Below are 22,211 nucleotides of genomic sequence, written 5' to 3'. Positions count from 1 at the left end.
CTCCGCGCCTGCGGGTCTCTCCTCGCCCGACGGCCGTCTGCTGCCAACACTCACAGCTCAAGGAAAGGCCGCGGGTCAGTCGAGGCTGGTGAAGACGCCTGCCGACCCCAACAGGGACACGCGGGAATTCCAGGGGAGGCCAGCGGGCGGAAGGAACAGGAGACAGCGGAACTTCCCAAAGCTCACGTGTCTTGGGAAGGAGGTGGTAGTGGGAGTCCTGGCGGCCGTGCCACCTGTAGGGGGCACCCCCGCTGCCCACCGGCCACGGGGTTCCCATACGATTATATTAAAACACAACAGAGAGAACACTGCTTGGGACAGGGGGAAAATATAGCTTTATTTTACCATAGGAATTAATAAACTCCGTCACAGAATAAGGACACCATGGGACTCCTCTTTTGTTTCATTTAATAAATACAAATGAATAAAAATACTTTCTTTTGCAAAGAGACTGCCCCTCTTCCTTCTCCAGATCTCCTGAGCCCCCGTGGCCACCTGCTGACATGGTCACAGGCCCACACTCCACCACACCCACCTTTTCCTCTCTGTGGAGAGGGCTACGTCTCATCCAACACGCCCGCAGATACTATGTAGGTACAATACCTCTCCTTTCCCCATCCCCCTCCGAATACAAGTCCTCGTACTGCATTTCAACTTTTAAATGATTCCCTTCTGAGAAGGAAAGAGTCTGGTTTCCACAGAAGCCCTTTAGCCAGTACTACTTAACACCAAGAAATTAGCGAGGTTTCAGTAAAACAGACTCCTGCCCGTGGGCACATTATGAAAGGGAAAGGATAACATAAAGTAAAATGTATTGTATGTCTTGTAGACTGTCCCTTATTTCAAAAATAGAAACTCCTATTTAAATTTAACCTGTTTGAAACAGGCCAAATATTTAACTGCATGCAACAGATCTGTTATTGCTTGAAACGGAGCCCTGGCCCCACGGCTGAGCTACCCGCGGCTGAGCTACACACGCCGGAGGAATCCAGACCACCTCAAAACCACAAGCCGCAGCTGAGCACCCCCCACCGACCCGGGGACCCCGGGGACCCCATGTGCCACGCTCCCACGAGCGCCAGTCAGGTCTGGGAGGAAGCACACCTCTGCGCTCTGCGCTACCGGGAGCGTCCCTTCCCAAGTTGCAAAGAACGGTTTTGTCCCAATAGTTAAAGTTCCCGCTGCAGCCACCACGTACAAACGCTTAGCACTTTCCAGTTTTCAGATTGGAAAAGAAAAGCTCCGACACACCCAGAAGACACTCTGACTACAATCTCTGTCTCACGTGCCCCTGCTCTGGTAAATGCACTGGGAACTGAGACACGAGCGTAAACTGTGATCAATACCAGCAGGGAAAACGCCGGTCTTCATGGCCAGGAGGAAACTTCTTTTCTATGTGCCCCATTTTTCATTAGTCCACATTTTAAAAAAGTATTTATTTCCTGAAAGTATTTCTAAATGTGATTATTTGTAACATACAACAAATGAAAAATGTGCCTAGATTGCAAGAAAAAAATCTGCTTGTAAAACAAAGTACTGAAACAAAGTCATGTCCTCCTCACGGGGGACAAGGGAACCAGGAGGGGCCCCCAGAGACATCCGGCCGCTGCCCTCCTCCTGGTCTGCAAGGCCCCACGTCTTCGGAAGGAGCGTCACTGGTTCTAGTCCCTGGGGGCCGGCGCGTATGCCCCTCCCCGCTCCGCACTAAGTGCTGGGTCCGCAGGCACGTCAGCTGGAGAGGTAGTGGTGACGGCTCTCATCGTCTCCCTGGGCCACCTCGGCAAGAACGAGGGGTGGGTCCCTCAGCTGCACCCAGCTGTCATCGTCTTACAGAAACCATCACTGCAGAAGAGAAGGCTGTTTGGGGTGGGAAAGGTAGAAAAGAAATAGATGCTGTGGTTCTGCAAGCTTGCCTTTTTTGGTACCAGCACAGTGTCACTGTCACTAAGTGTCTTGGAGGAGAAACCCCAAAAACTGCTCGGTGGTGTGCCTGCACGCACGCGCGGGCACACAGCTGTGCACACACGTGGGCAAGGCTCAGAGCCCCAGCGACTTCTGCACGATCTGCTTGGCGATCTTGTAAAACTGTTCCCGGTCATCCCGCCACATTTTGGAGGCATCCACGTTGGCCCCGCTTTCATCGTTGGGCTCTGAAAGAGAAGGTGAACCTCCACGTGAAGGGGCTCAAGAAGGAAAGCCCTGGCAAGACCTCCCACCTCCTGTAAGAACATCACTGATCTTCCCAGAGAGGTAACCAGAGATGAACCAGAAGCACCGAGGGATGGACGTGGAACTCCGGGCAAGGACATCAGTTCTGTGGAGATGAGAGCCTTCCCCTGAGGGACGGGGCGGAGCAGCGGCGGACAGACCCACCCTCAGGGCTCCTCCACCCGAGCCTCCCAAGGGCCACACCAGCCAACTCGGCTTCACTCAGGAGGCACCAGCCGAGCAGATCAAGTGGCCACTGGGGGCCTCCCCCTCGGGCCTCCTGTTTGGCCACCAGCTCTCTCCGTTCGATGCTCCTCTGTTTCATGGGCGCTCTCTTCCCCCGGGGCTGCCAGGCCGTTCCTCTCTCAGCTCCCTCCTGCCACGAGCCCTGTCTACCCGGAGAGGGCACACACCCTCACCTCCACAGCCAGTCCCCAAGAGCCCCCGTCAAGGTGGCCACTCACACAACACCCCGAACTCTTCTCTCCCCCAAATCCTGCTCCCTCTGGAGTCCTGTCCCCAAAGTCCGCACCCCTCCACCCCACAGTGAGGGCAGGAGCGCCCCCCCCCCAGGATGCTGAGGCCCTAGAGCTGGAGTCTCCAAGGTCCCCCCAACCTCCTCCATCCTCTTGGCCTGGGACCCACCCCGCCTGTTTCAAGCACATGGGCTGCAAGGGCGATCCGTGGTCTAACAGCCCCACGAGCGAGCATCAGCTCCGGGCCAGTGCAGGTCCACAGGGCGCCCCACCCCCAGCCGGGCTCCAGCCATACCTATAGTCCTGGTGACGCCGCCAGAGGGTCCGTGCCCCCCCACAACCTTGTTAACTCCCACGTGTTCTAAACTCACCTCGGGAAGTGTCCCCTGCACCCTGATCTCAGGATTTATCACAGTGGCCTGCAACAGCTGGTGGCTGTGAAAGTTCCCTTAGAACGCAGGGCCTTAAGGTTGGGGTCAGTGTCACCTGAGCTTTACACCCCAGGACACAGTGTCTGCAATATAGTGCCCACTGAATGAATGAAATGCCCACGGCTACTCATGGCCAACGGTGGGATACACACAAGACCATCTTCACATCTGTAATTATAAAAAGCAGCTTACGCTTGGCAAAGTGTGTATGAATGACATTACATGAAAAAGCAGAAAAGAAAACAGTATATATCGACTCCTCACGGTGGACAGGGAGTTATAAGACAAGGGTTAACGAGGAAAGAGAAGCAGCACCAAGTGTCGGGTCTCCCCCTCTGGACGTGAACCTGCAGTGTGCCAGGAGCCGGCGGGGCGGGCGTTACCTGCCAGCATGCTCACCACCGACAGGAGGATCTTCTCCACGCTCTGCACGGGGCTCCACCGCTCGGCGCTGCTCTCGTAGCCCATGGGGTCGTCGCCGGGAGCGTGCAGGATGGAGATGCAGACTCTGCCGTCAGGGTAGACTGCGGGGTCAGAGCACACCCGGTGAGCCGAGGGAATGGGCCCGCGATAGGGCGCTCGGTCAGGCCCACAGAGAAAGGGCAGCAAGCAGCGCAGACACTGGGACGGGGCCGTCTGCACGCGGCACCACCTGCGGCCCCAGCGCCACATCCACGGCCACGCTCACGTGCACGCGCTCCCCGCGGGCCCAGCCGGGCTCCCAGGGCACCGCTCTCGCACCGACAGGGTGCTGGGCCAGTCTGAACAGCTCTAGTATCATGGCGTGACTCCACCTTCATATGGATTTAAAAAGCACTATATCCAAAGGGGATAAATGAAAGGTTACCTGGCAGCCAGATATTCCACCAAAATACCTCATGTAATTAGACTCTTCACACCACTTTTCATAAAAAGTTTCTTACATATCCCTCGTTCTGCCATTAAATCCCTGAAATGGACTGTGTAAAATATACGTTGCCATAGCTGGGGAAAACGCTACAGGAATTACTTAAATACCCAGAGAAAGACAGATGCCTGGAATTCTCTTGCTAACTGACTATAACAGAGAAACGACCACCTGTCTTCTCTGGACATCAGCTGTGCCTGAATCTAAATGCATCTCCCATCAACAGCATCACTAACGAGGCCCTCAAGATCTGATTCAAGAAAAATAAATTTTCAATTCAAAGTCTGGGTTGGTCCTGTCAAGAAGGTCAAAAGCACCTGTTATCTTTCTTTTACACATACTTGGGGAAATTCTCAGATGGTTTAGTATATGCTCAGATATCCAGGAATCACTTGTAAAACTGTAAGGCTATTAAGTTATAATAATAAGAACAACAGACAATTTTAAATAAATTTATTTAATTCACCCGCACTCATGAACTCAGCATTTGTGACCATTTAGAAATGTGAGTCGTTATAAACAGCCTTTCTTTTACACCTGGTCCCTCATTTTCCCCATGCATCCCTTGTTCTAGTGGTTTCTATGCTTTGAAACTGTGCCGCAGACTCTCACTGAAGGGTTAGGAAAGCACGTGCGGTCTGTCCCAGACACCAGGATGGCCGTCTGAAGTCCACACACACGGGGCCAGGGCGCCCGGAATGCTTTGAACAGTTCTCTCTGCCACGGACAGAGAGGAGGTGTTGCAGAGTTTTCAACTTCAGTGTCACTTCCTCAAGGTGACAGCACCATGCGATGACACCGCTGACCCCAGAAACATCAAAAAGCAGCTGTGTCCCTGCCACCCCCCCGCACCATACCACAGCAGCGTCATTTCCTAACCCTCCCGAGTCCCCGCCCAGCCACAGTGCTTCAGCGCCAACAACTCCCGCTGGTGCCAGGCTGGCGGTCTCCCCTCCAGGCCACGGCAGCGGCCCAGCACGCGCTCCGCTCCACCTCCAGCCTGTACCACAGTCACCCTTCAAAGGCCATGCTGGTCACGCCGCCCCTCACGCTCACTCCCAGCCCCTCAGCGGGTCTCCACTGCCCCTCGGATAAACATCAAAATCCTTAATGTTGACCAAAAGGCCTGAACTGGTTTGGCCCCTCCCCCTCCCCCTCCCCCTCCCTCCTCACACTGGGCCTCTGCACCTGCTAGACCCCCTCCCTGCCCCAAACAGACCCCTGAGTAACTCCTACGGCTCCTCCTGCAGGTGGTGGGTTCAACCACCACCCCTGCAGGGCCCTCCCTGGCCTCCCATGTGGTTTCACATCTCTCTGTATGATTCCTTCATCAGCGTCCATAGCTGCCCTCAGACTGGGAGCTCCTGACGGTCCAGCCCCCAACCTCTGACGGTCTGCTCACTACCCCATCCCAGCAACTCTCAGTGAATCTGCTGGATTATTTTTTTAAGTATTTATGGACTGACCAATCTTTATGACATCAGCAGACCTACTGAATAGCTCTTCTCAAAAATAATTTTTACAAAATAAAAGTAACACATACCCACCTACACTAAGGCCAAATTTAAAAACTATTTGCATTGATTACCTGAACATCAAAAATATTATTATCAGGGGCTTCCCTTGTGGCGCAGTGGTTGAGAGTCCGCCTGCCAATGCAGGGGACACGGGTTCGTGCCCCGGTCCGGGAAGATTCCACATGCCGCGGAGCGGCTGGGCCCGTGAGCCATAGCCGCTGAGCCTGCGCGTCTGGAGCCTGTGCTCCACAACGGGAGAGGCCACGGCAGTGAGAGGCCCGCGTACCGCAAAAAAATAAATAAAATAATATTATCAGGCTATTCTTAGTACACACATAATTCAATCAGTTTATTGGCCATATTTGTCTTTAAACCACATCACAGGTATCGTTCTAAAGAATATATTTATCTTCAATATAATCTTATTATTTATTTATTTATTTTTGGCTGCGTTGGGTCTTTGTTGCTGCGCGCGGGCTTTCTCTAGTTGCTGCGAGCGGGGGCTACTCTTCGTTGCGGTGTGCGGGATTCTCATTGCGGTGGCTTCTCTTGTTGCGGAGCACGGGCTCTAGGCGCTCGAGCTTCAGTAGTTGTGGCACGTGGGCTCAGTAGTTGTGGCACACGGGCTTAGTTGCTCCGCGGCATGTGGGATCTTCCTGGACCAGGGCTCAAACCCATGTCCCCTGCATTGGCAGGCGGATTCCTAACCACTGCGCCACCAGGGAAGCCCTTATCATTTATTTTTTAATTACCCACAATCCTCTTCATAGTTGTATTTTATGGTTAATCACCTTGAACTTGTTGACTTCCTCAATCAACTCTTCTGACCATAATGAATTTTTAAACTTTGTATTATGGAAAATTCCAAACACAGAGCAAAACAGCAGTATACCATGAATGCCCACATGCACACAATCTCTAGGCCTCTCCTGGAACCATCGAAACTACTTCAAAAGCACTTACTGTTGGGATGAAACATCTCACAGGTAAATCTCATCTTTGGAGGACTTAACGGGTAATCAAGTGGGAAACTCAGGATGGCAGGAAAAACCCCAAACTCAAAACAGGTGTCTTCTGGGCCCCTAAAAGATACAAAATACAGAGACAGAACTTCAAGGTAGATTTTTTTCAATGTCTACCACACTTTAGAAACGAGTTAAGGAAATATCTACTGCTTTACAAATGTGCATGAAAAGATTATCTAAATATTATGATAACAATGAATTGGTATTTTTTTTACGGTTGGAACATCGTTCCATTCCAATCAGGTTTAAATCACAAAGACCGGCTCACAGGCATTTTCACATCAATAAGGCTGAGAGCGGGGCAGCAGGGATTCTGCTTTTCTATGTGGTACAATTACATTTTAGGATAAAGATACAAACCCTGGTACATGTTACAGCAGGACTCTACTGTACTAATGAACGAGGGGTGAAGAGTTGTTACTTCAAAGGCTACTTTTAATTTTTAAATGTGCCTGAGAAGTGGTTTTGTAACCTTCGAGAAACAGATACAGAGCACGTATGGAGCACTGATGATGCTCGTGCGCACGTGCGGCAGCCGCAAGCCCTGACCTGCAGGCCTGGGCTCGTGCCACCTCCTGGGACCACGCGGTCACCTGAGTCCTCACCGTCACCAGGCACGTGCCTGCCTGCCTGAGTTCACGTCCTCCTGGTGTGAAAAATGGCAGAAACGGGCCAAACCACTTCCAAAGTCCTGTCAAATTTTAAAGCTCTATATGTATAAATCTACACTATCTTGACCAACAGACAAGACGTGAAGGCCAGCCGGAGAGGGAGAGGGAGAGGGAGAGCAGCTCGCACGTTAACAGAGAGAGGAACGCCTCCTCCCCTTACAAACGTCCTTTATAAAACATGCACGACAGCAGTTTAAAATCTAAGACCATCTCTCCTCTGTACATTTTTATCAGGAGGCAGAGCTGCCGAATGACAGCGACACCAGACGAGCACTCTGCGAAGACCGGTCAGTTCAACAACGAAGAGGAATCCCGTCCTCCTTCTGGGCGCGGAGAGGGCAAGGCCCCAATCGTGTAACACACGGGCCCCGATGACCAGCACACGGGCCGAGGCCCCGCGCTACAGCAGCAGTTCAAGTAGACAAAAAATTCTCAAAGAAACTGTGCAGGCGGCTTCACTTCCACCTGGTGACAACGCCTAGGGATTTCGACGGCACCAGTGCAGTGGAGGCCAGGACTGCATCATGGGGTGGGGAGGGGCTGGTAAAATGGCCAAAACAAGAACAAGGCAGCAAGTGTTCGGCGGAGCCACATTTTTTTCAATTGAAGACACATCTGGATTCTGAAAACTGTGTCCTCGCTACTTCTGGGGAAACCAAGAGTGGAAAGCTACTACTCTGTCGTGGAGGGATGAGCGTCCCCGGACAGTGGCGCCCAGAGCCCCGGCAGGAAGCAGCGACAGGACGGCCACACAGAGAGGCGAGCTCGGGGGCCGCGGCTCCCCGACAGCCGCCCTCCAAGCCCTCCCCTCTGGAGGGGGTCAGCGCCGACGGCAGTGGAGAGCCTGCGCCCCCCGCCCCTCTTCCAGCCTACAACTCACAGTAGAGGATAAACACCACTGCGCTGGCCCTCACACGGCCTCCCGAGGGAAGGTGCCAGGAAGCAGTGCTGTCACCTCAGCGAGGGTCACCTGACTCAGGCCAGGTCCCGGATCGGGTGGCTCAGCGGAGAGCAGAGGGCAGCTCAGGCTGCTAACCCAGGAGCCTGCAAATCAGGGCTGCGGCCACACCAGGAATGCTCGCAGTGCCTCGGTATTCTTGGCACCTCCAAGTTAGAACAGAAAAGAATGTCTGGGTAGTTAAGTGTTTTTGGACTGAGCCAAGTGGTATTTTCTCAAGACTTTGATATTTTCTCAGGTCTTTGTTTCTCATAATAGAGCTTTCTTTAAAAAAAAAAAACAAAAAAACCCACTAGGTCGTCCACAGCTTCAGAAGCAAGATCAAACATTTCCTAAAGTGCTCCCACATCTGAAATATCAAAGCCATTTTCAAATGCTCTGGTTTGCGACTGGTTTGAAACAGGGGCTTCTTTCTCTTCCAGAATGCCCAGTGCCTTGGCCCAGCACACAGGTGCACCCACGTGCACGGGGGCCTGCCCGCTGACTTCATGGAAAATGCTATCAAGTAAATTCCTGGACCAAGACGGGAGATATAATTAGTGTTATTTTTGGACAAGCTTTCCAGTCATACTCAGGACAGCCTCACTCCGCTTTCACCAAAGAAGGCCTCACCTCAAAATCAAATTTATCTGAGGCAAATACAAACTCTTCAAAGCCTGCAAGTTATTTTCTATCTTAATTGATTAAAATAACGGCCTAAATTATTTCAGAGCTCTGAGGTAAGTGTTTTATTTATTTTCTGAGACTAGTATTAAGAGTAAAGCAGAACGCCCTTGCTCTCCTCTGTAAAGGCAATAGTGCACTCTGACTTCCCGGCTTTAGGGGAACGAGAGGCCAGGGAACCAGCAGTGGGAGAGTTGCACCCACGGTCTAAGCCCAACCAGGGCCCAGCAACGCTCACTCCTCCCAAAGGACAGCGCTGGCTCAACACCTGCAGCCACGAGCCATCACTGGTGGTCAGTCACTTGCAGAGCCAATAAAAACTGGAGACACGCTTGGTTAGTCTTTCGAGTGAAGCACCGTGCTTTGCCTTTCATCTCTAAAACTGTACAGAGATGACAAAAGAAGCCCACGGCCTGCATACTGAAGGCGGCAGGGAGGCCAGAGTGCTGCACAGCGGAAGCTGGGTGTGTCTGGGCGTCAGTGAGCCATCTGCCCGCCAGGCATGTTCCAGGACCGCAGCCTGCACGTCACTCCAGCTGCGGCAGGTGTGGAAGAAGCTGTTTTTGCGCTGTTCTTTTTCAAGTTTGTCATAGCACACAGATAAAATTCTCAAACATACATACAAGGCTTGAAATAACGGAGACCGCAAACCCATCCACTAGCGCACACTTGAACTGGATTACCAAGGGACAATTATTCTCCAAAGCCATGACCACTTGAAGCATAAAAAAGAAGGGCACACTGCTTCACAAACACCCTCCAGTCCAGGAGAGGGTGTCACTGCCCTCGCTCTCTTGCTGCAGAACCCACACGGAGAACCCGGCGGTGGCGTGAGGGGGCCTGGCGTCAGAGCAGGGGCGCCACCTCCTTCCTGCACCCCTGGCTCCGCAGCTCGGCCGAAGCTTCTTGGCAAAGCCCCCACCTCCCCAGTGGAGGTGGGCTGCAAGCACAGCCCCCAGGCCAGGGGCTCTAGAAGCCACGACTCCAGCTCCCGGGTGCCCTGCTGTGCCTCTAAGCCCCCAAGTCACTGAAGGAGCGCCTGCTGCGTGAGGGTCACCCCGCCAGCAGCGAGGCTGCACAGAAACTGACCTGAAGTTCCCGCTCACAGGACCTTCACACCTGCAGGAAAGCCAGGAAGGGCTGCAGGGAGCTGTCGTCCCGGAGACAGTGCCCTCGCTGCCTGTCTCCTTGGGAGCCTGGTGGTCTCATCCGGACTATGTGTCTACACCCATCTGGCACCAGCCCTGACTCAGCGCCGAGTTTCTGGGGATGGACCCAAGAGCCGCTTTCCTCTTTTGTTGTGTGCAAAGCACCCTAGCGATCCTGATGTAGAGAACCAGCGCTGGTTAAACTGTGAGGGAGGAAAAGGACAGGGCCTTCCATCTCAGGAAAGCACGGTGGTAACGAATACAGGCTTCCTTCCATGTAATTACTTTCATGATTAAATCCGTCTGAAATGAGCCTACGGTCATCCCCTAATTTTTGCTTGCAACAGAAATTTCTGAAAACTTTAACTCAAATATATTTGAACTATATTTAAAGTTCACTAAATGAGTTCATCAATTACAAGAACTTCATAGTGAATTCTGACATGGACTTCTGCAACATAAACTTTGACTCTAACTAGAAAAAATATGTATGTTAGAAAATACTCAAATACATAAGTAAATAAAGTAAAAAGCAAATGCCTCCTTGCCGCCTTCCTGAACCAGCTCTGAGGCAGCCACTACGGAGTCTGGTCACCCTCCCAGGCTTCCCCTCCAAGTGCATCCACTCACATACCTTCATCTGCAAAAACTGGATCGTTTTTTACTAAAAACGTACCGTGGCATCGCTGAGGGGCTTTTTAAAGGCCTGAATAAGTGGAGACACTCCATGCGCATGGACTGGAGCACTCAAGATTGTCAGACTGTCAACATTCCTCAAGCTGACCTAGAGGCTCAACACAATCCCTGTCAAATCCCAGCTGGTTTCTTCACAGAAAATGACAAGCTGATCCCCAGACTCCAATGGAGACCAAGGGACCCAGAATAGGTAAGACATCTTGAAAGAGGAGAACAAAACACCTCCCAATTTCAAAGCTTACTATCGAGCTGCAATGACGGAGTGTGTGGTGCTCATGGAGGGTCAAGCACAGGTCAACGGAACAGGATTCAGAGTCCAAAATGAACCCTCACACTTAGGGAACTGATTCTGACAAAGGTCCAAGGCGATTCAATGTAGGAAGGATTTTCTTTTCAACAAATGGTGCAAGACAACTGGACAGCCACATGCCAAAAAATGAACCTGCCTCTTACCTAATGCTATACTCCAAAATTATCCAAAATGGGCCAAAAACCTAAATTTAAGAGCTATAAATACAAAACTTCTAGAAGAAAACACAGGAGAAAATCTTTTCAACCTTGGGTTATATGACACCAAAAGCATAATCTATACAAGGAAAAACTGCTGAACTGCATTTCATTGGAAATGAAAACCTTTGCGTTTCAGAAGACCCCGTTAAGAAAATGAAAGGGAGGGACTTCCCTAGCGGTCCAGTGGTTAAGACTCCACGCTCCCAATGCAGGGGGCATGGGTCTGATCCCTGGTCAGGGAACTAAGATCCCACATTCCGCACAGCTCGGCCTAAAACATAAAAAAGAAAAGGAAAAGGAAAGCTGCAGACTGGGAGAAAATATCTGAAAATCATACTGATACATCTGATAAAGGACTTTGTATCCAAAATATATAAAGAACTCTTAGGACCAAATACGAAGACAACCCAATTAAAAAATGGGCAAAAGTTCTGAAGTTCACCAAAAAAGATAGGTGAATGGCTCATAAGCCCATGAAAAGATGCTCAACAGCATCGGTTATTAGGGCAACGCAGTCCAAACCCACAATGAGACCCACCTCACACCCAGCAGGACAGCTGGCACCAGACACCACCAAGGGGGTGAGGAAGTGGAGAGCCGAGAGCTCAGCACTGCGGGCGGGAGTGTGAAACAGCGACACTGCACGCCAGGAGGCCCACTCCCGCGCGTCCAGCCGAGGATGCGCACAGACTTAGGCCCCGTGCTCGCAGCTGCACCGTCACAACAGCCGAAGAGGGAAGCTGCCAAATGCCCGTCGATGGGCGAGCGGGTCCATTCACGGTGGACACAGCTCAGTGGCGACGGGAAGGGGCCGCTCCCACAGGCTGCCCAGCGAAAGGAGCCAGACACCGAAGATGCCGCATCGTGTGGGCCCACCTGCAGCAGAAGTCCAGAACAGGCAAATCAACAGAGTCAGAGAGCAGATCAGAGGGTGCCCGCGGCGGAGGGGGAGTGGGGACTGAGTGCACAGGGGTGTGAGCACGTGTTTGGAAATGCTCTAAAAGTGAAGTGTGATGACCGCAAAACTCCATAAATTTAGTTTACTAAAAATCATTGACTTGTGCACTTAATACAGGTGAAACTCTGCATGTTAACTTCTATCTCAATAAAGCTACTGAATGCACCCGGCCACACCAGGGTCTCTGGGCCTCAGCACCACTGCCACCTCGGGCGTCCTGGGCACGGCGGGGCGCTCAGCGCTCTCCCACCCGGGGCCAGTAGAGATCTCCCCCTGCTACCCGGTGTGACAGCCACAATGTCTCCAGACACTGCCCGAAGTCCCTGGGGGCAGGCCACACCTCGTGACAACACTGGTCTAGACCCGTCGTTCAGCGTCTGCGTGAACGACGCTGCGTGAACCATGGCAGTGCTGCCGGCATCCTGCTGATTGGATGTCCGTAACTTATACTGAACAACGATGTTTCCACTTTCTTTTATGATTGCAGTGCATGTTGTAATAAACTTCCTTACACAGAGGTTTTCCTAACAGAATGTCTGATGAAGACATTCCCAGGGTGGGAACCGCTGGGTCAGAGAACATACAGTGCAAATTATGAACATCTATTGTAATATCTCAGGTTTATCTGAGCAGGCACAATCCTGACAGGAGCCAGGCTTCTGTAAAGAAGAAAGCCTGGTGTAGAGGGCGGTGCCGTGACCGTGGCCTGGGCACCCAGCATGAGCCAAGCACAGCCTAGGAGGAGCCGCAGCCGGGGGAATCCTCCCCGCCGCAGGTGTGAACCAGCTGGGACCCAAGTGCGCCAGTAGAGATGCAGGGATGGCGTCAGCCAAGGGCCCCCAACCGTTGGGGAAGGGAAGGGCCTTCTCATCTCACCACAGCCTCGGGGCCCTGATCTGGAGACGGGACAGCGGCTCAGCCACAGACCAGGCAGGGAGGTCACCATGCGGCTGCTTGAAGAAACCTGGGGCAGGACAGAAACGGGGCAGCAAGATGCCAAGGGCTTCACGCCTCTTCCAGCCACGGAGGATAAACCGCCGTCCTGCACGGCAGGGCTCCTCCTGTCCTGCAGAAGCTTGCATGGACCCTCCACAGCTGCCACGCTGCAGCCAAGGGCCAACGAGGTTGCACAGGCCAGAGACCCTGGAGCTGGAAGAGGTGGAAGTGAAGCCACTGGTCTAAAAAGGTGTCGAGGCTCTGTACTGATCCAAATAAGCGAAGGTCAGAGAGGCAGAGTGACTGCCCAAGACCATAAAGCCAGGCCAGCCACACACAGCTCAGGGGCCCGCAGCCGTCAGTGTCACTGACCGGAAGCCCCAGCCCTCTCCCACTGGGTCACAGGTCAAACTCTGTCCTAAGCTCGGCCGGGAGTCACTAGAATTCTGTCTCCTTTTAATCAGAGAACAGGCCGTGTTGATTTTATTCCTGTTGGTTAATTTGTTGTGTTCCCCATCCTAGTCCCTTAATCTTGTTCTTTCAGGGTGGAGATTTGGGGTCACCTAGGACATGCCTGTATCCTCAGACGAGGGCCCTAATATAACAGGCACTCAGTATTTGTTGCCTGGACATCTGAAAAGATGTTCTCTGCATTGCACAGCTGAGGCTCCGCAGGTAAGCACTACTGCAACAGCAGCAGACTCCCAGAAACGGAGGCAAGTGTGGCTTTTAGAAGCACTAGGGTATGGAAGAAACTCTGGAAACAACTGAAGAATAAAATGAGAGAAGAGAAAACCTATCACTAAGGAGTGAAACTCAGCCAGCTGCCTGCCAGAAGAACGGAGCGAGACAAATCAAGAGGAGGACAGTTAATTCCTTAATAGATGTTTTAAGTACCTTTGTAAACGGCCTTGTTTGGGAAAGGATCTGGAACAGGACCAAACCCACAAACTCACCACATCCTGAGGCAGGGGAATTCCATACTAATGCAAAAGCCTTCTTCAAACATAAAAATGTTCTACCTAAAAATACTTCTAATTACTTTTTAAGGTAAGTTTTCAAAATATTGGCTTAACTTTACGTTATTTATCTATAATTAGTAATATTTATCCTAACAGATTCTTAACAATAAACCCTTAAAAAAAAAACCGTACTGCAAGGCTCAAGTGTCCCTGGAAGGGCTTCTCAGTAGTCTCCTGTGGGTGCGCACCAGCCACACCTTCCAAGGACGGAGAAACCATCAGGGGCCCGCTGACCTGTGTACTCACAAAGGCCTTCCAGTCATCTGTGCACCCCAGCCAGGACAGCTGCCCTGGGGCGCACTGTTTCCCTGAAGATAAAAAGCTATAGCTGACCCCAGTGCGCAATGCCCGGTTACATGGAACGAAGGACACCGCTGACCAGGAGGCCCACCACGCAATTTGCAAGTGCTTTAGGGGGTGAAAGACACAACACCATATTAGATACAAACACAGACTGTGAAGTCATCATCATGCCAGAAACATTTAAGCACAGAAAAAAAATGAGTATCACAGGCCCAGGGAATTAGGGTATAACAAATGCTCAGGAAACGTTAGGTGTGCTGTACTTTCTCTGGATAGTGTTTATTAATGAAAAAAACTCATTTTCACACGAATTTTCATGTATTAATCTGAGCTCCACAGACAACACTGAGCAGCAATTCGTTTTCAGACTAAATGGGATACAGGCACGGGGCAAATGCAGAAAGTCTGACGAGGCTGACACTACATACCCCTCACACATCTTCCAGGCCCACCCCACTAGAGCACGCCTCAGCCCAACGAAACCCCACCTGAAAACTGTCTAGCTAATTTCTCATTTTACTAACGAGACTACTGAAATGGATTATAAATTTCAACTTCCTAAAGTCTACCTAACCACATTTTGTTAAAAGTACAGTCTAAGAATGGCCAAGAATTGTACATCTAAGGTAGAAAGATGAGAAAAAAAGGGGCCTGGGTCATAGGGCCAAAGAATACTCTGGAATCAGGGGTCCATTTGGCTCTTTCACTGTAAGTGAAATATGAAATCCCGTCAGGATCTTGCTAGAATGAGGTCAGGAACCACACTGCTCACCTCAGAACTAAGCCAGATCTCTAAGTCGGAGACAAGGCAAGGCCAGACCAGGTACACAGAAAAGGAGCAGCAGCAGAGGAGCTGGAGAACTGGGAAGGGGAGGGGGAGGGGGAGGGGGAGGGGAAGAATCCAGGCACACAGGTGGGCAGGGCCCAGGCTGCACCAGTAGGCCTGCGGTGTCACCCGCACCCTGAGGACCCCTCCGCACCATCAGAGCCCCAGGCTCACAGGGACTCCTTGAAGCCAAAGCCCATTCTGTTTGAGGCTAACCCAACACACAAACTTCATTATTTTGAAACTCTACAAATATAAACACTTACAACTAAACCTTTTACTGGTTCTAAGGAAGTACTTTCATTTCTTTTGGAAGAACGTACGTGTTTTCTGCTTTCAGATCAGCAGACACAGAAAAGCTCAATGAAAGAGGCGCGCTTGGCCTTTTTTCCCCATTGACGCTTCTGATCACTCACGGTGCAGGATGTGATTCATGGCTCTAATTTCCAACAAAGGCTTAAAACCAAACAACACATATGATTAACTTACATGATCAATGCCTCCCATTCAAAAAAATTCTCTTCATTCATGGGGCCTGCAGGAAAAGAAGAAATTTCACAACTTTACTTTGAAGGAAACTTTGGCAATCAGGAGTAAATGATAAAGAGGCGAACTTCACACTGCCTTACCTGCCACAATTCCTTCCGGAGGATTCAGTGTTAATTCTATAAGGTTAAAAAGTAAAACCATTATGAAAAAGAATGAATATTATGTTGCATTTTAACAAAAAACATTAAAACGTATATAAGGCTATAAAGTATATGGCATACATATTAGCAGATGAAAATTAAAATTCTGCTTGTCCCCAGTGAACACCTGCTGCAGTTACATTTCTGGTCAAGACTGTGTCAACAGTTCTTTATACCAACAAAAAGCAGAATTTTAGAACTGTCAACACTTTCAACTTACAATGAAGAAACAAACAAAAGGTGTTGTTAACTCTCTTTCCAAAATACTCCTGCGGGTTATTTTGATTAAAGCTCACACATCAAACACGGTGTGTTGTTTCCTCACTGAAGGGATGTCCTGTCATTCTGAGAGGGGGCACAAAGCTTTCTGAAGGCCACAAAGCAGAGCTGTGGGCCCATGCCGAGGTTTCAGAAGCCTGGTATTATCAAGTCCATCAGCACCGTATAGGCTGGCTGTCGACCTCCGACACCACGCTACAAAATCCACGAGCCACCTCACGTGAGAGGTCCCCCAGAGCAGCAGACCGAGAGCAGGAACAGAAGAAACCAGCGGCAGCAGCGTGCCTCAGCATTTAAGGCTAGTAGTTGTTTTAAGGCTCTGCCAACCCGGAAGCTGTCCTTTGCACTCCTGGCCTCCTCGCTTTGTATGATACACGGGAGGCTACAGAATGAAACCACACCCGCGGGCAAATCTGGCAAATCTGGCAAGGAGAACACCGGGAGATGGAGGAGGACTCGGCAAGAAGGACGGCCACGGGAGCAAGGGGTCAGGTGGCAAGGGCACCCCCTCTGGGCCGAGTGCAGGGCCGGGACATGACTAAAACAGTGAGAAACACACAGAAGATCAACAAAAGCAAAAGCTAGTTCTCTGAAGAGACACAAAACTAACAATTCCCTGCCAAGTAAACATAAAGCGTAAACACCGGAAAAGAAAAAATAATCATTATTCACAGATGCTCCGCTTACCTACATAAAGTCCAAAGGAGACAGAAGATACATTATAATAAAAAGTGAGTTTGCCGAAGTTGCTGAATACAAGGTCAATACATACAACTGAACTGTGCTTCTATATATCAGCAAGTTAGAAAAGTCTAAAAAAAGACACCAATTACAATGGGAAACATGCAGAAATTAGCTTTTCAAAGCTGTGCAACATCTGTAACAGAATAGAAAACATCATTAACAAAAAATTTTAAGAGACCTTAATAAATGGAGATTATATCACGTTCACAGACTAAAAATTCAACATTATCAAGTTATCAATCCTCCTCAAACTGAACCTACGGATCGAGCGCAACCTCAGCCAAAACCCCACCAGGTTTTCTTGTCTGACTGACTAGGTGAACACACGTGAACATGTGAACGAGCAGAAGAGCCAAGGCGTTCTGTAAAAAGGGTAACTGAGAACCAGCCGTGGGCTAGCAAAACTCATCACAAAGCTGCAGTAAGTAGGCAGCAGACACTGGCACAAAGTTCAATAGACGATGGAACAGAAGTGAGCACGCCCAGCGCACGCCGTGCAAAGAGAGGTCCTCCATCTGCTAGGAAGGTCGCCCCACAGGAAGAGGTGAAAGAACAGAAGAACAGAGGTGAAAAGAGAAAACCCTTTTCCCTATCTCAAACCACATACAAAAATCAAAGTATGTAAGGAAAAGGGGAGAAGGAGCATGAGAACTAGTAGAAAATACACACATGGGCCTCTGCGCCAGCTCCCAGCAAAGCTCCTAAGTCCCTCGTGAATCCCCAAGCGACAAGAGCACAGGAGCGTCCCCCACCCTAGGTGGCCGCCGGCCCCAGGACCGAGCCATGGTCAGGAGGCTGCAGGCCCACCCCCCATTCTCCAGGGTGAGAGGGGCTGGAGATGGAGTTACTGGTGAGTCAGGCCCACGTGAGGAGGCCTCCACACAATCCCACTAGCATAAGGTCAGGGAGCTTCGGGGTCGGTGAGCACGCGGAGGGGCTGGCAGGGAGAGGCACCCAGAGAGCGGGAATCTGGGCTCCTCACCACCCCTGCCCTCGGCTTCTCCTCCAGCCGGCCGTTCCCGAGTTCTACCCTTCTACAATATACTGGAAACCACGCAAGTAAAATGCTTCTCTGGGTTCTGTGAGCTGCTCTGGCAGGTTAACCAACCCTGAGGAGGGGGTCTTGGAAACCTCCAATTTATAGCCGATCAGTCAGAAGCACAGGCGATACCCTGGATTTGCAACGGGCCGGGGAGGGGGAGCAGTCTCGCGGGACTGGGCCCTCAGGCTGTGGGATCTGACACACTAACTCCAGGTAGGTAGTGTCAGAACTGAGTGCAATCATAGGACGCCCAGCTGGGGTCACAGAAGTGCCGAGTGTGGGAAAACCCCCACGCGTCTGTCGTCAGAAGTGCTGTGAGTGTGGCAGTTGAAGGAGCGTAAAGGAGAAATGCAGGACAAGCGAAGTTTTCTAAACAGGGCAAGAGAATGCAACAGACGCATCACCAAAGAGGGCATGGAGGCAAACGAGCACATGAGAAGATGCTCAACACGGTGAGTCAGAGGGAAACGAAATTAAGACCACTAACAGACACTGCTACACAGCCCTATCAGTGAGAGTATCTTCACTTGGAACAGAAGAGCTAAAATTTAAAAGACTGCTAATACCAGCGCTGGTAAGTTCGGCAGCTCGGTCTCTCGCGCTTCACCAGCGGGAATGCAAAATGCTCTGGCTGCCCCTGGCAAACAGCTTAAACATGTACTCCCCCTGAGACCCTGCACCTCGACTACTGACTGCCTACCCGAGAGAAATGAAAACTTCTTTTCTTGACTACTTTGTGCACACACAGGAGCCCTGTCTTAGTGGTCAGTGAGCCCCTTCACAGCACCTAGCAGAGCATCTGGCACGAAGTGGGTGTGCAGGAAATACTTGATTGACTACGCTGTTTATAGGAGAGGTTTACACTGTACTTTCATTTGCTTGCTTTGGTGCTGTAAATCTGTAATATTTTCTTATTCTTGATTCTCAGGGATTAAAGACTGTGGACAAAGCCAAGTACCTCCTTCCCCTTCCCCAAAAGAAATGTATATTATTTATCTTAACACAAAGTGTATACGTTCAGTTAATAAAAATGATATAAGTAATAGGTTTATCATCAGAATGGTACTACTGCATTAAGGATCCTGAGATCTCTTGCATTCCTCTCTGGGATCTGACCCCCAGCTGCACCAGGCCCACTGTTCAACACCTGCTGCTAAGGTAGGTCCTGACACACTGCTCCTACAGCGGGGCCAGTGAGCACGAAGCCCAAAGAAATCCTGAAGCCTTGATACCAGCTGCACGGCTGCAACCAGACATAACAGACAGCGCGTGCTGAACTCTGTAGGCGGCTAAGGACCAGGAGAGTCAGGGATGCAGCTGCGCATCTAACTTGAACCACAGGGAGAACGCGTGCTACTGAGTTGGAAAACGCCACCAGAGAAAACATGTTTCAGAGGGAAGAAAATAGTCTAGTTCTGAAAACATCAAGTTAAACATGCTGGTAAGTCATCTAAGTGCAGACGGTCAAAGAGGAAACTGGACGTGAGACTAGAGCCCTAAACAGTAGTCCAGGCTGGACACATAAATCAGGGGTCCTGAAACAGGATGGTACCTGAAAATAGGAATGGAATACAAACAAATAAACTTAAAACTTATGTCCCCACAGACTCATATGTGAGTGTTCCCAGCAACTTTACTCACAATAGCCTCACAGTGCAAGCAACCCAAATATCCATCCACTGGTAACTGAACGAGGGGTGATCCATCCACTCCAGGAACACTAGGCAGCAACAGACAGGAGCAAACCACCAGCACACGTGACAACAAGGGTGACTCTCAAAGCACTGGGCTGGGTGAAAGGACCTGACACAGAGGCTACACACTGTGTCTATTTACACCGAATTCTACAAGAAGCAAAGCTATAGCAACAGAAAGCAAATCCAACATTGCCAGACCCCAGGGGCCAGTTACAAGGGAACTTTCCAGGGCAACGGAAACAGTCTGCCACGACTGTGTTGACGACTATACACAACATACACGTGTCAAAGCTCAAAGAATGGTATTCTCGGGACTCCCCTGGTGGCGCAGTGGTTAAGAATCCACCTGCCAATGCGGGGGACACAGGTTTGAGCCCTGGTCCGGGAAGAGCCCATGCCGTGGAGCAACTAAGCCCGTGCACCACAACTACTGAGCCTGTGCTCTAGAGCCCGCGAGCCACAACTACTGAGACCATGTGCCACAACTACTGAAGCCCGCGCGCCTACAGCCCGTGCTCCGCAATAAGAGAAGCCACCGCAATGAGAAGCCCACGCACTGCAAGGAAGAGTAGCCCCTGCTCGCCGCAACTAGAGAAAGCCCGGGCGCAGCAACAAAGACCCAACGCAGCCAAAAATAAACTAATTGAAAAAAAAAGGTATATTTGAAATTGACACATTTTATAGTGTGTAAATTTTATCTCAATAAAACTGACCACCCCAAATTAATATTTTTTATGAAATATAAAACAATAAGTCTCCTAGAGAATAATGCAGAAGAATCTCTTCATGCTCTTAGTGTAAAGACTTCTTAAACAGAACTAACTGTAAAGTTAATAACCAAAAAGCACGAACCATAAAGGAAAAGACTGATAAAATTAACAGCACTAAAATTAAGAACTTCTGGGAATTCCCTGGCAGTCTCGGGGGAGGGAGGGAGGGAGGCAGGCACGGGTTCCATCTGCAAGCCGAGCAGCACAGCCAAAAAAAAAAAAAAAAGAAACAAACAGAATGTCTGACCTCAAAAGATATTTTTGTTTTTAACATTCAAAAAAGACAAGGCAAGGCCACCCCCCGCCCAGGGCAGAGTCGCAGAGCCTCGCTGGAGAGACGGGAGCGGATCGGCACTCCCGGGCCTGGGCCTCCTGCAGCCTGACGTCCCCCTTGAGTTCTGAGAGCCAAGGCCCGGCCACCACCTCCTCCTGACACTCGAACGCACAGTTCTTTTAACCCAGCTGACCCCTGCTCTACCCCTGCCTGAGTCACTGGCACCGACCGCCAGGCCAGCTCTCTCCACTTCAGCCAGGGGCTGCCAAGCCCCAGAGCCACCTCTCCTACCTGCAGAGCCCACCCCGAGGAAGCACCGCGGACGTCCAGGCCTGCACTCCCTCCTGCCCACTCACCCTTGCTGCCTTTGCCCCCGAGGAGACCCTTCTCGGAGGACCCTTCTCAGGAAGGCGTGCTTCTCCCCTACTGCCCACTTCATACGGTTTAAAGCTTGTTCTTATTTTAAATAATACTAAAATAGCTTCATTATCCTAAAAAAAAGCCCAAAAAACAAAATAAAATCCACCTCTAAGAGAATGAAAAGGTTAGCCCCGGAGAGGAAGAAGACATCTGTAACAGACAGAGCCAACAAAGAGCTACTATCTGAACTTCGAAAGAATGCCTTACAAATCAATACAAATATATAAACAACCCAAAAGAAAATCAAGCACAAGCAAGCCCTGAACAGGCACTTCACACACACACACACACACACACACACACACACACGACATCTAAGTGGCCAATAAACCTAAGACAAGGTGTTCAACCCGTTAATTGGGGGGAAATGCAAACCAAGCCCACAATCAGAGTACTACCCCAACCAGAATCACCCAGTGACCACAGCTGAGAGGGCTGACCCTACGAAGTGTCCACGAAGAAAAGGAGCCACAGAAATAGAATGCCGGAAGGAGTGTGAACTGGTACAACCACTTTGAAAATGACGCTGCTCTCACCTCCTATGACCTAGAAATTCCTCTCCAGAGTGCAAACTCACAGATATATGTGCACATGTGCACCAAGAGACATGTCAAGGAATTTTTTTTTTTTTTTTTTTACTGTTGATGTCATGACTTAGAAGACTAGCTTCAGAATCTAGGTAGCAACCAATATGCAGAGCAACTTAAAACAAATTACAACAATCCCCGTATGTGTCAACTTCTGGAAAAACATGGGGAAATAGCGGGTGAAATGTCACTGGATGTGATTAAGGAGTTTTATATTGTAAAATGTGGCAACTCTCCCAAAACGGACAGAGAATGGGCTCTGACCAAGGATAGTAGCTTAAGCAAGAGTAAGGAGGAGAATTCGCCAGTACCACTGCTGAAGAGTCTCGATGAATCTAAATCTTGCAAGACAAAGGACAACCTAAGTATTTCTCCATTGTCATGAAAATATTGTTCTGACTGGTGGTTTAAAAGTTGGTCATGTGTCTCTATTTTGCTATATAATGTTTTTTTG

The 22,211-nt window shown here is 50.3% G+C and overlaps 1 protein-coding gene across 4 annotated transcripts in view; it reads right to left on the bottom strand.

The window, feature by feature from the left end:
• Positions 1 to 316: 316 nt before the first annotated feature.
• Positions 317 to 22,211, bottom strand: part of UBE2G2 (ubiquitin conjugating enzyme E2 G2) — a 30,002-nt gene continuing 8,107 nt past the window's right edge. The window contains exons 2-6 of one of the 4 annotated variants that reach the window (XM_022596622.3): positions 15,885 to 15,920; positions 15,745 to 15,790; positions 6,503 to 6,621; positions 3,515 to 3,639; positions 317 to 2,150 (exon numbers count right to left, since the gene is read on the bottom strand). In XM_022596622.3, coding sequence (XP_022452330.1) covers positions 1,803 to 2,150; positions 3,515 to 3,639; positions 6,503 to 6,621; positions 15,745 to 15,790; positions 15,885 to 15,920 — 674 coding nt within the window. In that variant the 3' untranslated portion in view covers positions 317 to 1,802. Of the gene's footprint in view, positions 2,151 to 3,498; positions 3,640 to 6,502; positions 6,622 to 11,748; positions 12,089 to 15,744; positions 15,791 to 15,884; positions 15,921 to 22,211 lie in introns of those variants that run through there. The other 3 variants (XM_022596623.2, XM_089910110.1, XM_089910109.1) reach the window with 3 other exon arrangements.

This window comes from Delphinapterus leucas, chromosome 4, assembly GCF_059928025.1.
Source record: "Delphinapterus leucas isolate spDelLeu-1000000601 "Yukka" chromosome 4, BTC_Dleu_Yukka2, whole genome shotgun sequence".
NCBI lineage: Eukaryota > Metazoa > Chordata > Mammalia > Artiodactyla > Monodontidae > Delphinapterus > Delphinapterus leucas.
Note: the sequence above shows the minus strand (reverse complement) of the source record. Positions and strands in the feature narration are given on the sequence as shown.